At 40.2% G+C, this 17,789-nt stretch overlaps 1 protein-coding gene across 1 annotated transcript in view; it reads right to left on the bottom strand.

The window, feature by feature from the left end:
• The window catches only part of TENM1 (teneurin transmembrane protein 1), a 535,025-nt gene that overhangs the window by 313,796 nt on the left and 203,440 nt on the right, over window positions 1-17,789 (bottom strand). The window contains exon 5 of the mRNA XM_084638540.1: window positions 12,625-12,885. Coding sequence (XP_084494666.1) covers window positions 12,625-12,885 — 261 coding nt within the window. The remainder of the gene's footprint in view (window positions 1-12,624; window positions 12,886-17,789) is intronic.

The following is a 17,789-nucleotide window of genomic DNA, read 5'->3' as shown; positions in this document are numbered from 1 at the left end:
TTGGACAGAAGGTCCTGTCCGTTTGCTGGATCAGAAAGATTACTCTGAGGCACTTTAAACTCAGGCTATTTATCCCAAACCCCCTTCTTTGTTTGTTGGTCTCTGGAAAATCCAGTTTGAACTCGCAGAGACAAGCCTCTCTAGGAGTTGGCACCTTTCTGGACATATATCTGATTTGTGTCCAGCCTGGACATCAGGAAGGGTAACACAGAAAAGCCAGTAGGAGAATCTCCCTGGACATTCAATAACAGATTGAAAAGTAGCCACCCTGCAACAAAAAAAACTTCAAAAACAGACTTCAAAGAGAAACTGCAGAGCTACAATTCATTTGCAGACTTAACACCATTAATTAATGGGGACTGGGAGTGGCTGGCTCACTACAAAAGCAATTTCCCTTCTCTTGGTATTGACACCTCCTCATCAATTATTGGGAGTGGACCACATCCACCCTGACTGAATTGGCCTAATCATCACTGGTTCTCCACTTGTAAAGTAACTTCCTTCTCTTGATGTGCCAGTATATTTATGCTTGTATCTGTAATATTCACTCCATGCATCTGAAGAAGTGGTTTTTTACCCATGAAAGCTTATGCCCAAATAAATCAGTTAGTCTTTAAAGTGCCACCACACTCCTCGTTGTTTTTGTGGATACAGACTAATATGGCTACCCCTCTGATACTTGTTATATTGTGCACATAGTGAATTAAACAGGTAAAAAGGACCAGGAAAGAGCAATAATTTCTCATCATATTAGGACTATGTATTAAATTACCGTAGGAGCTCTCATACGGTCAAGAGAAAATGATGTTTAGATTAAATCTTGCTAAATCTTAAAAGGATAATTTGTTAGTATTTTCCAGTTTACTACCATTGCAGTATTGATTTGCTAGATCCCTTCTTTCTATTTTACTTACACTAATTCAATTTGAAGCAACTGAAAAGCAACTTGTTGAAAACAATCCCTAGATATTTCTTTTATTTAAAGTCTCAGGTCAAGGGTACAAAGAACCAGTAAAACAAGATCAAATTACTCATTCCGGTGGCCTTAGGTAATATCTTTAGTTAATCAAAGTTAACAACTTTTCTGGCAAGCCTTGATTTGGACAAAAAGTGCTTTACTTACAGTTTTCAGAAGACCATCTTGTAACATGATGAAAAACAGCTTCCAACCATCAGATCAATTTAGCAAGACTGTGATTCTAACCCTAGGAAGATGCTTAGAACTCAGAAATAAAATAGAAAGATTTTTGAAAATCTTTACAGTGATTTAAGTTTGTTAACATTACAAAGTGACAGTTTGATGTAGGAAAATGTTAAGCAATGGAAGAAAAATTGTTATACTATCTCAGGTAGATGATAAATTTACTTCTTGAATTTACATGATAAAATATGCTATATTTTTATAAGTTCCCTCTTTTTCCTGCAACCCCTTCACATGCTTTCGTATTAACTCCATACGCTTCTAGAGATATTTACAGTGCATCCTTTCTAAATCAAGGATAGGAAAGATGCCCACCATACCTTAGATTTTAATATCAAGGACATGCATAACTGTCTATGCAGGTCTGGGGCCTAAGTATCCCTTCAAAGTGCTTTTGAACTATTTTTTCATGTTATTTAATTAAATCAATTGTTTCACAATTATTATCTAAAGTCCTGAAAATATTACTAAGACAGACAAAAAAGGATATTGTATTGAAGTACAAAGTCAAAAAGGAATGAAGTGACAGGGCCAAAATACACCAGGTACTTTGGAGTTGTGGAGAATTATAGAAGTGAAAAATAATAGTGAAGAATTTTGAGTTCTGGATGAACCAGAAAATAATGGATACCATCCATTAACACACCATTTTGTACACCAAAATTTGTTCACTTAGGGTCAAATCTTCTCCATTTATTTGAACAGGAGTAGGATAGAGCCCTTAAACACAATGTGTATAGTGCCAAAATTGTTAGTTGACAGAAAACAGTATGTATTGCATGAAAGTTTCACATCTGTGGGGTTTGTTTCAACAACTGCTAATGCTGGCAAGCCACTATGAAATGTAAAACCACTTGCCTACTAGATATCAATGCTCCAGAACATCACAGTATTCTGCAAACAGCGTGTGACGGGTTCAGTCACAGAGACCTTCTTGGGATGGTCACCTAATGTGATGGAATTACCTCTGAGCCTGTTTTCCCGGCCAGCATGGGACTCCAGAACCCTGCCTTATTGAGCCAGACATGCTAGCCTGCTGCAACACAGACTCAGGTCTTGTCCATGCCCCCAAAGCTGCAGACTTTAATCAAAAACTGCTTAGCAGGTCACCTATCTCCAACACACCAGATACCCAGTTCCCAATGGGATCCAAACCCCAAATAAATCTGTTTTCCTCTGTATAAAGCTTGTACAGGGTAAACTCATAAATTGTCCACCCTCTATAACACTGACAGAGAGATATGCACAGCTGTTTGCTCCCCCAGATATTAATCACTTACTCTGGGTTAATTAATAAACAAAAGTGATTTTATTAAGTGTAAAAAGTAGGATTCAAGTGGTTTCAAGTAACGACAGACAGAACAACATAAGACACCAAGCAAAATAAAGCAAAAACACGCAAGTCTAAGCTGAATACATTAAGAAACTGATTACAAATAATATTTCACCCTCAGAGATATGCCAATAAGCTTCTTTCACAGACTAGACTCCTTCTTAGTATGGGCCCAATCCTTTCCCTGGTATAGTCCTTGTTAGTTCCAGCAGACATCTTAGGTGTTAACTAGCAGTTTTCACATAACTGGAAGCCCCCTTTGTTCTGTTCCACCCCCTTTTATAGCTTTGGCACAAGGCGGGAATCTTTTGTATCTCTGAGTCCCCACCCCTCCTTCTAAAAAGAAAAGCACCAGGTTTAAGGTGGATTCCAGTATCAGGTGAAATGGTCATATGTCCTGTGAGACCCCAGCCTCCTTTCTTCCAGGGCTGGCCTGCACGCACCCAAGAAGGTTTGCAAGTAAACAGACCATTTACAACCAATTGTCCAAGTCAATGGAAGCCATCAAGCTTCCGAACCACCATTAATGGCCCAGACTTTGAATAATTACTATAGGACCTCAGGGTTATACTTCATATTCCTAGTTTCAGATACAAGAATGATACATGCATACAAATTGGATGAACACACTCAGTAGATTAAAAGCTTTGTAATGATACCTTACAAGAGACCTTTTGCCTAAAGCATATTTCAGTTCCATCATATTCACCCTTATATGCACATTTCCATAAAACATTATGGAGTGCAACATCACACAGAGAAACTGCTTTTCAAATGCAGAGTTTTCAGATTAACTGAAAATAACATGTCCTCCATATTAAGGAAATCTTGATTGTTAACTATATGAAGTCACCTAAACAATAAAGTTCCACACCAATATCTACAAGATGGATAATTTCAATTTCTACCAGTTTTTTTTAATTTGATTAATTATTTATATTCCAAAGGAAGTCTATAAAGAAACTGCAAATATTAAAGTAGAATCAATGATTTATGGCAAGGGGAAATATAAATAAGCTATCACAAAAGTTTCTCCATAAAATAGATTCTAGTCTCGTTTATAATTTTAAAATGTAAAGTTTAACTGAGAGAAAAGAGAAAACTATTTTGTGTCTACTATAATTATTCATAAATATAGTTTTACCAATAAAGCATGCTGGTATAGAGGTGACCATTGGTTTGAGTGAAACTGCACCTGCGTATCTAATGGCTGGATTTGTCCCACTGTTATCCTTATAATATGACACCAAAGATTTATGAAAAACATATGAAAAAAATATTTAGACCCATCACTATGGAGGGTTTTCCAGTGAAGGTACCTGTAAATTATGCTCCCAAGAGTGGGTATAAACACAGCAACATCATTTGTATTGACTTTGTGGAAACATATTTTCCTGTTCATTCTCTTCCATCCACAAAACACAGAAGGCTAAGCAGAAAGAGGAATAATAGCCCATGTAGCTATCTTTTCTTTCCTCACCAACCCTTACCCATGTGCATTATCCCCACCCCCACGGAGCACAGAGGAGGGAAGCATATTTGTCAGTGTGATTTTTTTTTTAGCTCTATTGTCCAGTTTAGCCCGCTCTGGTATAACAATTAAACCTGGCTGTTCTCTTCAAGTTCTCTCTCTCCTTCCACCCCTCAACTTTGCAATGAAGGAAAACAAAATTGTAAGGCTAAAAATATCACAATCTTGTGTAAATATACTGCTGCATTTGCCATGCTGTAGGCAAAGGTCACGGACTATAGAACACCACAAATATTTTCCCCAGTTCCAAACATTGTTTCAATGAGATGTAGTGTAGAGCATTAAATATTGCCAGCATTTTGCCCTCAGTGTAGTGTCTGCTGCTGTAGAAATAAACATTGTGAACAGTAAAGTTTAAAAACACTATTTACTGATTTTAAAATATTACAATTCAACTATAAGAATAAAAACAATACATAGGGCCAGCTTACATTGATACATTGATTCAGCTCCCAGTGAAGTCAAAGTAACAAATGCGTGCATTTAAAGGACAGAATTTGGCCCATAATATTGAAAAATAACTGGCCATGAATAATAACTATGTTTCATAAATGTTTGAAATGTCAGCAACAGATTCAATGCTCTCAAGACATTACAACTGAATCAATGTTACATCAACAGATGTGTCTCATGCACAGCCAAAGCAATTCAAATGCCATGCTTCCGTTGAAATAGTAACATTTCCACAGGAGCCCTTACAAAGTCCACTGCAGTGTCTTAGAGTCTCCTACAGAGCCGTTACAATGTCAAGTTATACTCTAATATTCCTGGCAATGTCATTACCATGTCATTGCAGGGCCTTGTGTACATTCTTTGGAGCTGTATCAATTGTAGATAAAGTATGCAATATAAGTTGTACTATTGTTAAAAACAAAATGATGCAAATGTAAAAAAAATAAATAAATCCAAAAAGCAATCCAACAGCAACTGAAAATCCATGTATATAAACAACATTAATGGCCTCATGTTCCAAATTATCTAAGGCAGTGGTTCTCAAAGCCAGTCCACCACTTGTTCAGGGAAAGCCCCTGGTGGGCTGAACCAGTTTGTTTACCTGCTGCGTCCGCAGGTTCGGCCGATCACGGCTCCAGGACAATGGGGGCTGCGGGAGGTGGCGCGGGCCAAGGGATGTGCTGGCTGCCCTTCCTGCAGCCCCCATTGGCCTAGAGCTGCAAACCGCGGCCAGTGGGAGCTGCGATCGGCTGAACCTGCGGACGCAGCAGGTAAACAAACCGGTCCTGCCCACTGGGGATTTCCCTGAACAAGCGGCGGACCGGCTTTAAGAACCACTGATCTAAGGGAAGATCAGGTTTTAAGGGCCTAGATAAACTCCACAAGATTCAGGAGATTCAGCCATAAGGCTTTGCAGACTATGCACAACTCAAGTGGTTTGACTATCTCTTATGAGTGTCTGGAGTTCGTGTCTGATAGTGCACATCCATGATTTTATACACAATCTATGCTACAATATCATGACACAATAATGCAGATTAGAAATGGACAGAGTAACATTAAATTTTAAATTACCTGGTTGGTGTGGGATTAAGTTGGATCTTTACCCCTTACATTGTCAAGGCAGTTTGCCGAGATTTAGCTGCATTATTTGACCTGAAAATTGGTGGGCCAAGTTCTTATCTCAGTTGGACTAGTGAAATCCAGAGGAATAACACTGAAGTTAAGGGGCTGACCCAGTGTTTAATTTGTAATGAAAGAGGTGCTTGGGCTCAAGCAGTTTTTTTAACTTTCAGAACTGACACAGCAAGCCCAGAGATGCCAGGGACATGAACGGCCAAGTCTAGGTGCCAGGATTCAGCCCTGACATAAATTAAGCACTGGCTGACTCCATATTTAGCAACAGGAAGTTTAAACAAAAATCTTGCCTAATGATTCATATGATAAACTGTTCAGGAAATGTACTGTTATTATGATGTAGTTGTTGGTAATCATTTCCTGTGCGAAGATGGGGTATTTGAACGCAGGGGAGAATGGAGAGATGAGTCTGATGATTTTGTTTGTTTCCAAAAGAACAGTAAATAATATCAGAATTAATTCCAATACTCTCATCATCTTGCATTAAAATGTGAAACTTTCTACTTCTTCCTGAGAGTGGTATTCTAATCTTACTAAATTCAAAGTAAATCGACTGACATCCAGTGTAAATGAAATTGGAAACTGACTGCTGCTGCACTTTTCAACAGTAGATCTTAAAGTGCTTTATAAATTAGATGAACATCATTATCCCTATTTTACAGATGGGCATATCAAGCAGGCCAGTGGCTGAGCAGGAAATAGAACCCAGGTCCCTCGAGACCCAGTCCAGTGCTCTATGCACTAGGTCACTGCTCCCATTTAAATGTGTTAAATGAATAAATTTATATAGATTATAAAATTATTAATTCAACATTTTTTCACACAATTAAACCCAAATTTTATCTGTAACCTAAATACAGTAAGGCTTTATAGTAGGGAGACAACAGTGTTTAGGTTACAACACTGAAAGCAAATTCTGATCTCACCTAAAGTGGTGTACATTAACTTTAATGGAGTTATGTCTGATTTACACTGGTGCATGTTAAATCAGATTGATAGAGCAGGGCTAGGAGATGGAGACCCTAATATTGCCACAGATTCAGTGTGTGACCTTGTACAAATCACTTATCCTATCTGTGCTTCATTTACCCCATGTGTCAAAGTAGGATAATAATGCTTTGCTAGGTATTGTTAATATTATTAAAACACTTATGACCGCACATCGTGCCTGATCCTAAGCCCATTAAAGTGAAAGGCAGTGTTTCCATTTTCTTCAGTGGGTTTTTTGTTTGTTCTGTTTTTTGTTGGTGTTTTCAGGTAAAGATAATTATGTTATGAAAGAAATCCACTAACCAAATCTCAAGAGCTGTAAGTCAGAAATAGCAATGCAAAACAAGACCAGATCCTGTACTTCCTTGGATGAGTACAGCAATTGAAAAATCAAGTACACAACAGACGTATATACATTTTAACAGCATTCTCAATAGCAAAAATAAACATTATTATCACTCTCTAACTATGAGATATTGTAATTTTGTTACAAACATACAGGTACATAGGATTTTTTTTTACATAAATTACTAAGAATAGTATGCTGATAGATTTAACTATTGAAGCCAATTAAAATTATATTATGATACGATGTAATAGAAAATATGATTTTAATGGGTTGAGGGTAATTGCTGACCTTTTCAATGCAATAAAATTTACTCTATTTTTATAAATACAGTTAAGGATGTCATTGTGTAACTTTTCTGCTGCAGGTCTACCGTCACACATTATACAGTAAGAGTGTACATGTATAACAGGCTATTTATAGCATTGCTGAGTTAAGCAACAATTCCCAAGAAATTGGTCATTCATTACTAGTAGTTAATATATATTTTGCTTAGCCTCAGGCACAGCTGAAGGCAGTTTGTGCACTAACAGGCTATTATTAATTGTCATTAACACTAAGAACAACTAATTTAAATCAGAATATTTGTACTCAAACAATTTGTTCAATGCTCCCTAAACAAGAGTGTGTTTAAGTAATGATTATGACAGAGTTGGGGTGTCTGATAGGAAAATAAGTTATCTAGTAAACTATCAAATGGAATTACTCAGTACATAATAAAGAATGATGATTAGGTTCATAAAGAAATTCAAGAGAAAGCATACATCTTCCACCAGCTACTCTGAGTAAGAAATTAGTAACTATAAATAGTACAAACCAGGGATATTAAAATTGTTACATTCAAGACTTAATATTCCCTAAAGATGTTAAATATGGATCTAGTATTCTTAAAGTATCCAATTAAATGTGCAGGCTATGTTGTTCAGTTGGATTTAAGTACACCATGTAAACATAGTAAGCATTTTAATATAACCAGATATCTTAACTCTTTCCCCATATTAGATTATTTTCAGAATAGAAAGCAAAAGATGCGGTGTTAACTCAGAATCATGTCACCCAGGTAGCCAAGTTAAATATTGTCTGTCAAAATACTGTAATCTAGAGACAAAAAAATTAAGACTCTCTTGTGATCATATCTTTGCCCAGCTATGCTTGAAGAAGGTCCGGAGAAACTGGATGTGATTTGATTAGGCCCCAGCTTTATTCTTGTTTGGGAGCACCCGGCAGACAAAAGTGAAGAGTGCAAGTAATTCCATGATCATTTTCATATTTATCCAGAGGCTTTCATCAGCTCTCCCCCTTACCCATCCTGGACTCCAGCTAACCCGCTGATGAGACCTGACTCCCCACTGAAATGAAGGGAGGGGGAAGGCTATAAAGGGAGGGGTCCCCTTGCGCCAGTCAAAGCAGTTCCGAACTCCCCATGTTTCCGCTCCTTTAACAAATGCCTCCTTTGAATCTTTCACCAATCCATTTTATCTGATCACTGTATCCCATCCCTACAGAGTACCTACACTGGACTCTAACTCCCGTTCCATGTTTGCTCCAATTAAGCACCCCCTAAATCTGCCTGGGGAAGGCAACCCCCCCATTTTGCCTTGGCCAATCTGGTGGTGAGGGAGAAATTCCATCCCAGCCCCCCAAAAAAGGAGCAAGTAGTGCAACTCCCACAGAGGATCCTGACAACCTAGTATTTCACCACTTCTATGGGTGGGAGTCGCTCCACCAGTCCCAGGTAAAAGATGGCTTTTCCCTCCCAGCAGGGACCTATATAGTGCCCCCTCTCTTCCGGTCAGCTGAAAGAAGGGGACGGATGGGTCAACATCCACATGCTAGCCTGCTTTGCACTGCCATATAGGTCACCCCATGTCTTTCTAACCCCTTAAAGAGGTACACACCTTCCTCTCACAATCTTAAAAGTGGCCCCCTGCACCTCACTCAATGTGCAGTGTGATCATTATTTTTACATATGTAGGGCCAATTTTACTCTCAGTTACACCCAGAAGTCTCCAGGGTAACTCATCTGATGAAGTGAGCTGTAGCTCACGAAAGCTTATGCTCAAATAAGTTTGTTAGTCTCTAAGGTGCCACAAGTACTCCTTTTCTTTTTTCAGGTGTAACTAGGATACATTTTGACCCATATTCTTCATGTGGTTGGATGACTTCTTGTACAGAATGAAAGGTATTTATCCACAAGAACAAATTAACTATACAATACTCGCATGTGGGCGCGGGATAAGAAAAATGTATTTAACCATCCCAAATAGATAAGAACTGTCCAAGCTGTTTAGATCACTTTTTTACTATACACATATAATTTAATATATGGTCTTCTGAAGTCCTTATTCTTAATTTATTCAGCCCTCAGCCAGGGAAAAACTCACACTGGCATTAATGAGAGTTTTGCTTGAATGAAAACTGAGAAAGCACTTCAAGATCTGGCCCACTGAAAATACCATTCAGTAGTGTGTAGCATGCAAGAGTGGATTTGCTTGAGATCAACGTAAAAGAAGCATTCTACCACAGTCCACATCTTTGGATCCTTCTAATGCTGCCATTTAAATGTGGTTATCTATCTGTTGTTACGATACTACACTTTTGGAGACTAAAGGAAAGGAAAATGAGACTTTTTCATACTACAAGTAATGAATATAAGTTTTAAGAAACTAAATTATGGAACTAATAGAAAAGCCATTTTCCCTTAATTTTATTCTAGTTGCAAGAAGCCATTTTCATAGACCATTTGGACAAACCCTCTGAACCCAGGATTTCTGTAGGTCTCTTCTTCTCCAGGTCTCACTTTACAGGTCAGGTAAGACAGGCTTTGGGGAAGAAGAAACAATATTTCACAACATAATTTTCCCCCTTTCAACCTAATAATGCAGTCACCCAATTTCATACCACAAACGTTCACTGAGGTGGCCTAGTAAGAAATTTGCTGATGGTGAAGAAGTCTATTTTCACAGTAATTGAGAAAATACTGGTCTCTGTGCACATCACATGACATTCAAGGATAAACTTAGCACATCTGGTTCATGAAGAGAGTCCTAAGTGTAAAGGGCTGGGCAATTCACTTAGGTTCGTTCTTTATTACTACAATTATTTAAGACTTGAAAAGAACAGTGTTCAGAGAGTGCTTTTTTTTTTTACACTGTATGCAAGTCAACCTTGTGCACACGCACATGCACATCTCTTGCTTCAAGTCCTCTGACCATGAATTTATTTATAAACTTAACCTGTGAATGAAAACTATTAACTCACCAGTAGTGGCCTAAATCCCTGTAGTCTCAGAGTTTATCCATATGCTTTTTACAAACCTATAAGTATTGCCGTGTCCCATCCATAAGCAGAGAAGTACAATGAAGCCTATGATATCAACCCCAACCCTGTCGATTCCCCAGAGTGAGAACTGGGAGTTCAGACAGATAATGCCTCTTACCAGTATTCTTAGTTCCAGTGCCCTTCCCAACAGCAGTGCAACACCTCAATTTTCCCTCAACCTCCTATTCCCAATCAGAGGAGAGGATTTGGGACCCATGGCTGAGAATGTAACCTAAAACAGGCACCTTGATTAAAAAGTAGTGACAAAAGATTTATGGAGGACTAGGAGTTATGGGCTTAATGCAGCAATCACTGAGTGAAATGCTATGGCCTGGACTATGCAGGAGGTAAGACTAAATATTCCTAATAGCCCCTTCTAGCTTTAAAAATCTATGAATCTACAAAAAGTTACTCCATCCTCAAAACCCTATAACTAGGCCTCCTTCCCCCAATATCATGCAGTCCCTGACTCTTTCAATGCATAGGGAGTAAAGTAATACCAGCGTCCCCCTCCATCTACAACTACACAATCTGCTGTCAGAGGAAATTTGTTAATGACCCCAAATATGACATTTAGTGTAACACTATGACCAGCTGACTATCACAATGACCCAGCCATAAAAAAGTGTTGCAAGCAAAATTTGACATCTTTGCCAAACAGCCAACCACATCTCAAGGTGTCAACTCCAAAAACCTTAAAATAGTGGGCTGGAAAGATCCCCTTATCTCCATAATACAAGTAAGTGTGCTCCCTTTGCAATCAGCATTCCCTTTAAACATTCCACTACTGAGCAGGCAGACAATCCCTGGGCAGGCCATATTCAAGCCTGCTAATCCTTATTTAAGAACCAGAATGCCTAAAAAGTATTGTGAGTGGAAGGAAGGAGGTCCATATCCAACAGGCAGAATTCAGGTGACAGATGAAAGAAGGCAACACTTGCTCTCCATACAAGTAAGTGGCAGCACTCACATGACTTAGATGCTAGCAAAATAACAAAGAACATTGGCACAGAAGACTTAATCCTCAGATGGATAAAGCACATGAGGGAAGTCATGCTCCTGTAACTTTGAAGATATATGGGACATTTTCACTGGTGTACAAGGGGAATTGTATAATGATCACCCACAGGACTAATTATAATTACACTATCAACTTTACATATGATCTGAACTCGAGTACCGTCAAAAGATATACTACATCTACAAAATCGACATTAATCACAGGACCACTGTATCTCTACTAAAACAGCACTACTCTGAATACTACAATGGTATCAGTTATTTTCATTGCCCCCTTCTGATATTTTCCTAGCCAGTAAAATAGGTGTGTGGGTGTATCTCTTTAATATGAATTCGTTCACAATTTCTATACTGTAGCATACATGTATAAATACAAAACTAGAACATGGGATAGGCCTACTCATACTTAGTGGAAATATGTGATAATATTTATTTACCTATTTTCTGAAATACTCAGTGGGGAAATTATTAGAAAATATTTCTATTTGTTGCTTGCTACAATGAGGTGAATAATGCTTTGATTTTCTTACTAACTTTTTAAAAAAAATTCTACCTTCTGGGAACATTCAAATACTACATAAGCATAAAGCCTGGAAGAGAACACAAACTTTTTCAACAATAGTGATAAAGCCTTACATACCACAAGGATCACAGACACGAGTGATGAAAGAGACCTATCCAATCCTTTTGGCAGAAAAAGCAGGGCTGTGCCCACAGTATGTTTTTTTAGCATTTTGCCCAGTATGACAGGAGTCTGAAGTAAAGGGTTTATCCCACCTCCACAGGAGATTATTGTACAGTGTACAAAAAAGAGTCTGATCTTGAAAACACTTAATATTGGGCATAGCACTTTTAACTGAGGTTAGTAGTCAACTGGAGTCAACTGGAACTAGTCAGTCTGAAGTACTATGACCAGAAGCCAGTGTTTGCAGAATGAGCTCCTACTTGAAGTACATCCACTACAACTGCATTTACAGGATTAAGGGCCTGATCCAAAGACCACTAAAGTTAATGTCAATGGGTTTCAGATCAGTCCCTATGTTCCTAATCTATGCAAAGGGGAAGCTAACATTGCTTCCACTGTTAAAAGGAAATATACAAATTAACCCAAAACATCTTCTCACTTTCATATTTTCAGTATATACTATGAACATAACATAAACATAATTTAAGCCTTTTGATTTGTCTATAGAATGAGTATCTATAGAAAGAGAAGAAAAATAAACAAGAAAAGAAAAGGTTCAAATAAGTTGCTCTTTATATTTTAGTATACTATACGATTGCTTTATTACCATTCTCTCCATCAGACTTCCTTTCATGGTCAGTGTCAGTGAGTGACAAAGGTGAGTTTGCCCGGCTTGACAAACAGGAACTGTGTTCTGATTTCATCCCCGTCATCCACATCCTCAGAGTATGATCTGGTGAAGCACCACCTTCAGTCTCAGTATCCACATCTGAACCCATCTCCAATGGGTAACCACGTTGAGATACACCATGCAAGTCCGTCTGGTAGCCAGAGCACACGATGTGTGGATTTTCACAGAATTCCATCTCTGAAACAAACAAATGTTCAGAGAAAAATTTTGAGATTAGAAGCAATATTCTCTTTAACATACTCCATTTGGGGAAATCTATTTTAGCATTATAAATACAACAGATACAGAAAAGTCTTTTGATTCAATGACTCTGGGCTCGATCTTGCCTTTTGAGGTTCCTGAATGTAATGAATTTTTTAAATGTATGCTGTAAATTGTGTATTAATGTATTTTAATTTTATTCCTTCTATTCTGGTAGGAATGTATATTATTAAAGTATCAACACACACAAATTTAAGAATTAGTAAAATTTTGTAGCATTAGTTTACCACAGAGCTGGATGAACACCAAATAATGTATGCAACTGACAATGTCAAGCCAATATACTGATTTCACCAACATGATTTTTTCCCCCTAAATTTTTCTAAAATTAATTCAGTCCCACAAAATAGAATCCTACTCAATATCTTTTGTCATGGAAAATGTTTGGTGAATTCAGTGTCCGTAAAAGATGAGGAATTCACAAAACTTTGTTTGAAATTCTCTGGTAAATCCACAGGAGACAAAGAATGTTTACTTACCAGTTACTACGGTTCTTTGGGCGTACCGTCCCTGCATATTCACACTTACAGAATGTGGTTCTCCAGTGCCACTGAACTTCAGAAACTTTCTAGAAAACCACTGACTGTTAGGACAGCACAAGTGCCTCTTTATGGGACTGAATAATCAGAGCCACAATTTTAATGGGCTGTACAATCCTCAACCATTTCAGTCACTCCACACACAGCATAGCTGTATAACAGTAGAACTTTGGAGAAGAGTGGAAGGTGGGCAGGACTGAATATGCAGAGGAGACACTCTCAAAGAACCACAGGCAAGTAACCTATCTTTCTTCTTTGAGATAGCCTCTGCATATCCTCACCTGGGAAAAACAGACTCTCAGAAACATAGGTTGAGGAGTTTTCATTAAAGGATTGCAGAACTGACCTCCGAAATTGAATATCAGACCCCTACTCCCAGTTGAGAAAGTTGTGCTGTGTACAGCGGTATAGAGAGTTCCTGGTAGCTGCCCTGTAAATTTCTATGATGGAAACATTAGAGCAGCGGTTCTCAAACTGTGGGTTGGGACCAGTGTTCCCTCTAATTTTTCCCACCCATGTGTGGAATGAATTTTGTTATGTGCACCAATGTGTGCAAGTTAATGGTAGATGATTATTTGACACATCACCTCCATATTGGTGCACATAACAAAATTCATGTGGTGGGGATGAGGGGTTCAGAGTGTGGGAGGGGGCTCAAGGCTGGGGCATAGGGTTGCGGTGCAGGAGTGTGAGGGCTCCGGCTGGGGGTGTGGGCTCTGGGGTGGGGCCAGAGATGAGGGGCTGGGGCAAGGGTAGGGCCATGGTGTGTGGGGGAGGGCTCTGGCTGGGGGTGCAGGCACTGAGGTGGGGCTGGGGATGAGGGGTTTGGGGTGGAGAAGGTGCTCCGGAGCTATGGCAGGAAGAGAGGACTCCCCCCAGCTCTCTCTCCCAGCAGCAGCACCTGGGCTGGGGTGGATAGGCGCCTCTCCCCCGGCTGCGGAAGCTCCGGGACTGGAGTTGGGTTCGAGAAGAGGTGCCCTGGCCATTCCTGGGTCCGGGCACGGCTGCCCGGGTTTGGGCCAAGCTGCCCTGGCCGGGTCTGGGCTGCGACACGCTGTGTTGGCTGGGGCCAGGCTGCCACAGCTGGAGCCAGGTTGGGCGCCCTGGGTTCGGGCCAACCTGGCCATGTTTGGCTCCGGGCCAGGCCGCCCCTACCATGGCTGGGTCCGGGCCGCGCCGGGCCATGCCACTCTGGGCTGCCATGGCCGGCTCCGGGGCCGGGCCGAGCTGCCTGGGTCTGGATCTGCGCCGCGGCATAGTTGGGGGCAGGGGGCCACCCCGGGCATTGCAGGTTGAGGGCCGAGCTAGGTTAGAGCTGGGGGAGGGGCGCTCTCCCCGGCCATGGCAGGTCCCCAGGCAGGTTCCCTGAGCACCTGTGTGGTACTAAATAGGCGGCTGCATGGACACTCAGCTTATGGGGAACTTAGGTCAGAACCCCTAAGTGGGTCGCAACCCCATTTTAATGGGGTCACCAGGGTCAGCATTAGACCTGCTGGTACCCAGGGCTGAAGCTGAAGCCTGAGCTCCACCTCCATCTGAGGCAATGGGGCTCAGGCTGCAGACCTCTCTCCCTCCAACAAGAAGGGGGGGTCACGGTGCAATAAAGTCTGACAACTCCTGCATTAGATGCAGGCCATTCATGTGGAGGGAGGCTTAATGCTCACCCTAGCTTAAAGCCTCAGTGTCCAGCCTAATCCATTTGACAGGCACTGAGTGGAAAGGGCACTCCCTCAAAGGCTACAAAAACCTTGGTGACTTCCCTGAAGGTCTTGGCCAAAATTTACAAACCTAGGCACCTAAAGTTAGGCTCCTGTATTGCTAAACTGCCTGATTTCAAAAGGTGCCAAGCTTCTGTACCTCCCACTGTGCTTGTCTTTTTGAGCCCAAGACATAAAAGACATGTAATTCTAAACACCAGTCTGGGAATGGTCTTCCCTGATGCACATTAGACTGCATGCACCCTTATAACCTCCACTACAAAAGCTCAAGTACTGTGAGCAGATGCTGTGTGGTCCCAAGACGCCCTATTTTTCTATGAGGTTCCCAAATCTCATCAGGAATACTCAGAGTTCCACCTTGGTGAAAAATCGTTGGGTACATTTACAATATATTTTATATCGCTTTGATTGAGAATGGCTTCTGATATGGAGCACTGTTCAATTTTAGTCTTTAATTTTAATTATGTGTACCATACATCCGAGAGAGAAACTCTGAGCTCTTTGTAGTCAAATTAGACAATATGGGCTAAATCTTGTTCCCTTTGAGGTTCAGGAGAGTTTTGCTTCAGCAGGGCCAGAATGAACTTTAGCAGGGCCAGATTTTGAACATCTGAGTCTAGTGTTGGGTTAAGAAAGCCATATGTAATGCACTATGGTCCCAACCACCTTCTCTGTGCACAAGATGAACATTTCAGATGTTTTTTTCTTGACAAATAATCATCTACCATTAACTTACTGCAAATTATCATTGCATTTACTTTCATCTACTTACAACACAGTAAGTTAATAAAAATACTTTATTGCCCAGTGTCGTACAAATATGGAGGACCAAGAGCTATATACCAGTATTTATGGTTCTCCCTGACTGAGTTCAAAATAGGGCTAATAATTAGCCAACTAAAGTGCTACACAGCTATAACGAGATATCAGTGACATGAAAACTAAATGAGATAAGGAAACCAGGCTACTTGTTTAAATGTGGATTGCAGATGCTAGGCTTTCACCCAATTCTTTGCGGACACAATCATCTATTACCAAAAAATGAGTGTAACAGCCAATTTAAAATTCTGATTAAATGGCATAAGAAGTTGAAGTTGACATTTGGCTTTGTCAGAGCTTTGGCTCTGAGTTAAACATCAAAAAAATGTTAAAGGGCAAAAAGTCACTGATGATTAGCTCACAGTCAGCAGTGGAAACAATCTTTGTCAAATCTGTGGAGAAACCCATGGATAGTTTCTACTGAATCAACGTATTACAACAGTTAGTCAGAGTTTCAGCAGGTAGCATCAGAAAAGTGGAAGAAATGAATATCCTCTATTTATATAAAATCCATAATTATCAAAGGAAAGGAAGAGATTTGTTTATTAAAGATGCAAGACTCAGAGCTTGTCTGCATTTACCAGGGGATCGATGCACGGGGATCGATGCACGGGGATTGATGCATCAGCAGTCTATTTAGCGGGTCTAGTGAAGACCCACTAGATCAACCACAGATCACTCTCCCATCGACTCCTGTACTCCACTTGAACGAGAAGTGCAAGGGGAGTCGACAGGAGAGTGTCTCCCGCTGACATAGAATAGTGTAGACCCTGCAATAAGTAGATCTAAGTATGCTGACTTCAGCCATGTTATTCACATAGCTGAAGTTTCGTAATTTAGATCGCTCTCCCCCCGTAGTGTAGAAAAGGCCTCAGAGGTGGTCAGATTAGCCTCAGACATTTGGTCGGTTGTAGTCTCTCTCAAGACTGGATGTTATAACTGCCATGAGACGATACTTTTGAAAAAGAAATAATTTTACTACATGAAGTACAATTTTTATTTAAAGATGTAAAATATTTTTCTTTACTTACTCCTCGATGTAATAATGTCTTTCCAGGAGAATTAACTACAGGGCTAGCTTCCAATCTCAATTATTCCATAAATACAGAATAAGTCCACTGATTTTGGGATTTCATCAGTGTAACTGAGATCAGAATCTTGCCAATATTTTAATGAGATTATAGGATACCGCGGCAATCTCTATGCACACAGAATCCCCACTGAAGTCAACGTCAGTTTTGCCTGTATCAGGACTGCAGGCATGTGATGAGGCTCTTTGGTTGTTTTTCATGTTTGTTTGTTTGTTTTAAATTTGGTAATCTTGCAGCATTTTTCATTCTCTATTTTTGGCAGAGGGTGGATAGACAAGGTACCTTTGTTCCTATCTTGAATCCTGCATTTCTGCAAGGTGCTCTACCAAGCTACTCTCCCCTCTATCAACTATCAGGTAGCTCAGACAAGGAGCTGAAACATTTTTCATACCCTGCTTCTCTTTCAAAGCAGCCCTTACTTTCTCTCATCAGTCAAAAAGCATCCTTAGTAAGTGCTAACACTTTAGTAACTCTGTGGGCTGTGCTAGCTGGGTCCATGCCCCCAGTGGAGCTTGGGCTACAGGCGGCTTATTCTGCTGTGTCCGACTCCAGGCAGCTTGTTTGCCACTGGCAGCCTGCAGCCCAGGTTCCGTCAGTTTGTACTGGCAGAAACCAAGTGATGAATTCAGCCCAGGAAATCTCACTAATGCTAA

The sequence above is a fragment of the Lepidochelys olivacea genome, assembly GCF_965140295.1.
Source record: "Lepidochelys olivacea isolate rLepOli2 genome assembly, chromosome: 9".
NCBI classification, from domain to species: domain Eukaryota; kingdom Metazoa; phylum Chordata; order Testudines; family Cheloniidae; genus Lepidochelys; species Lepidochelys olivacea.
This window is presented reverse-complemented; position numbering and strand designations above follow the sequence as displayed.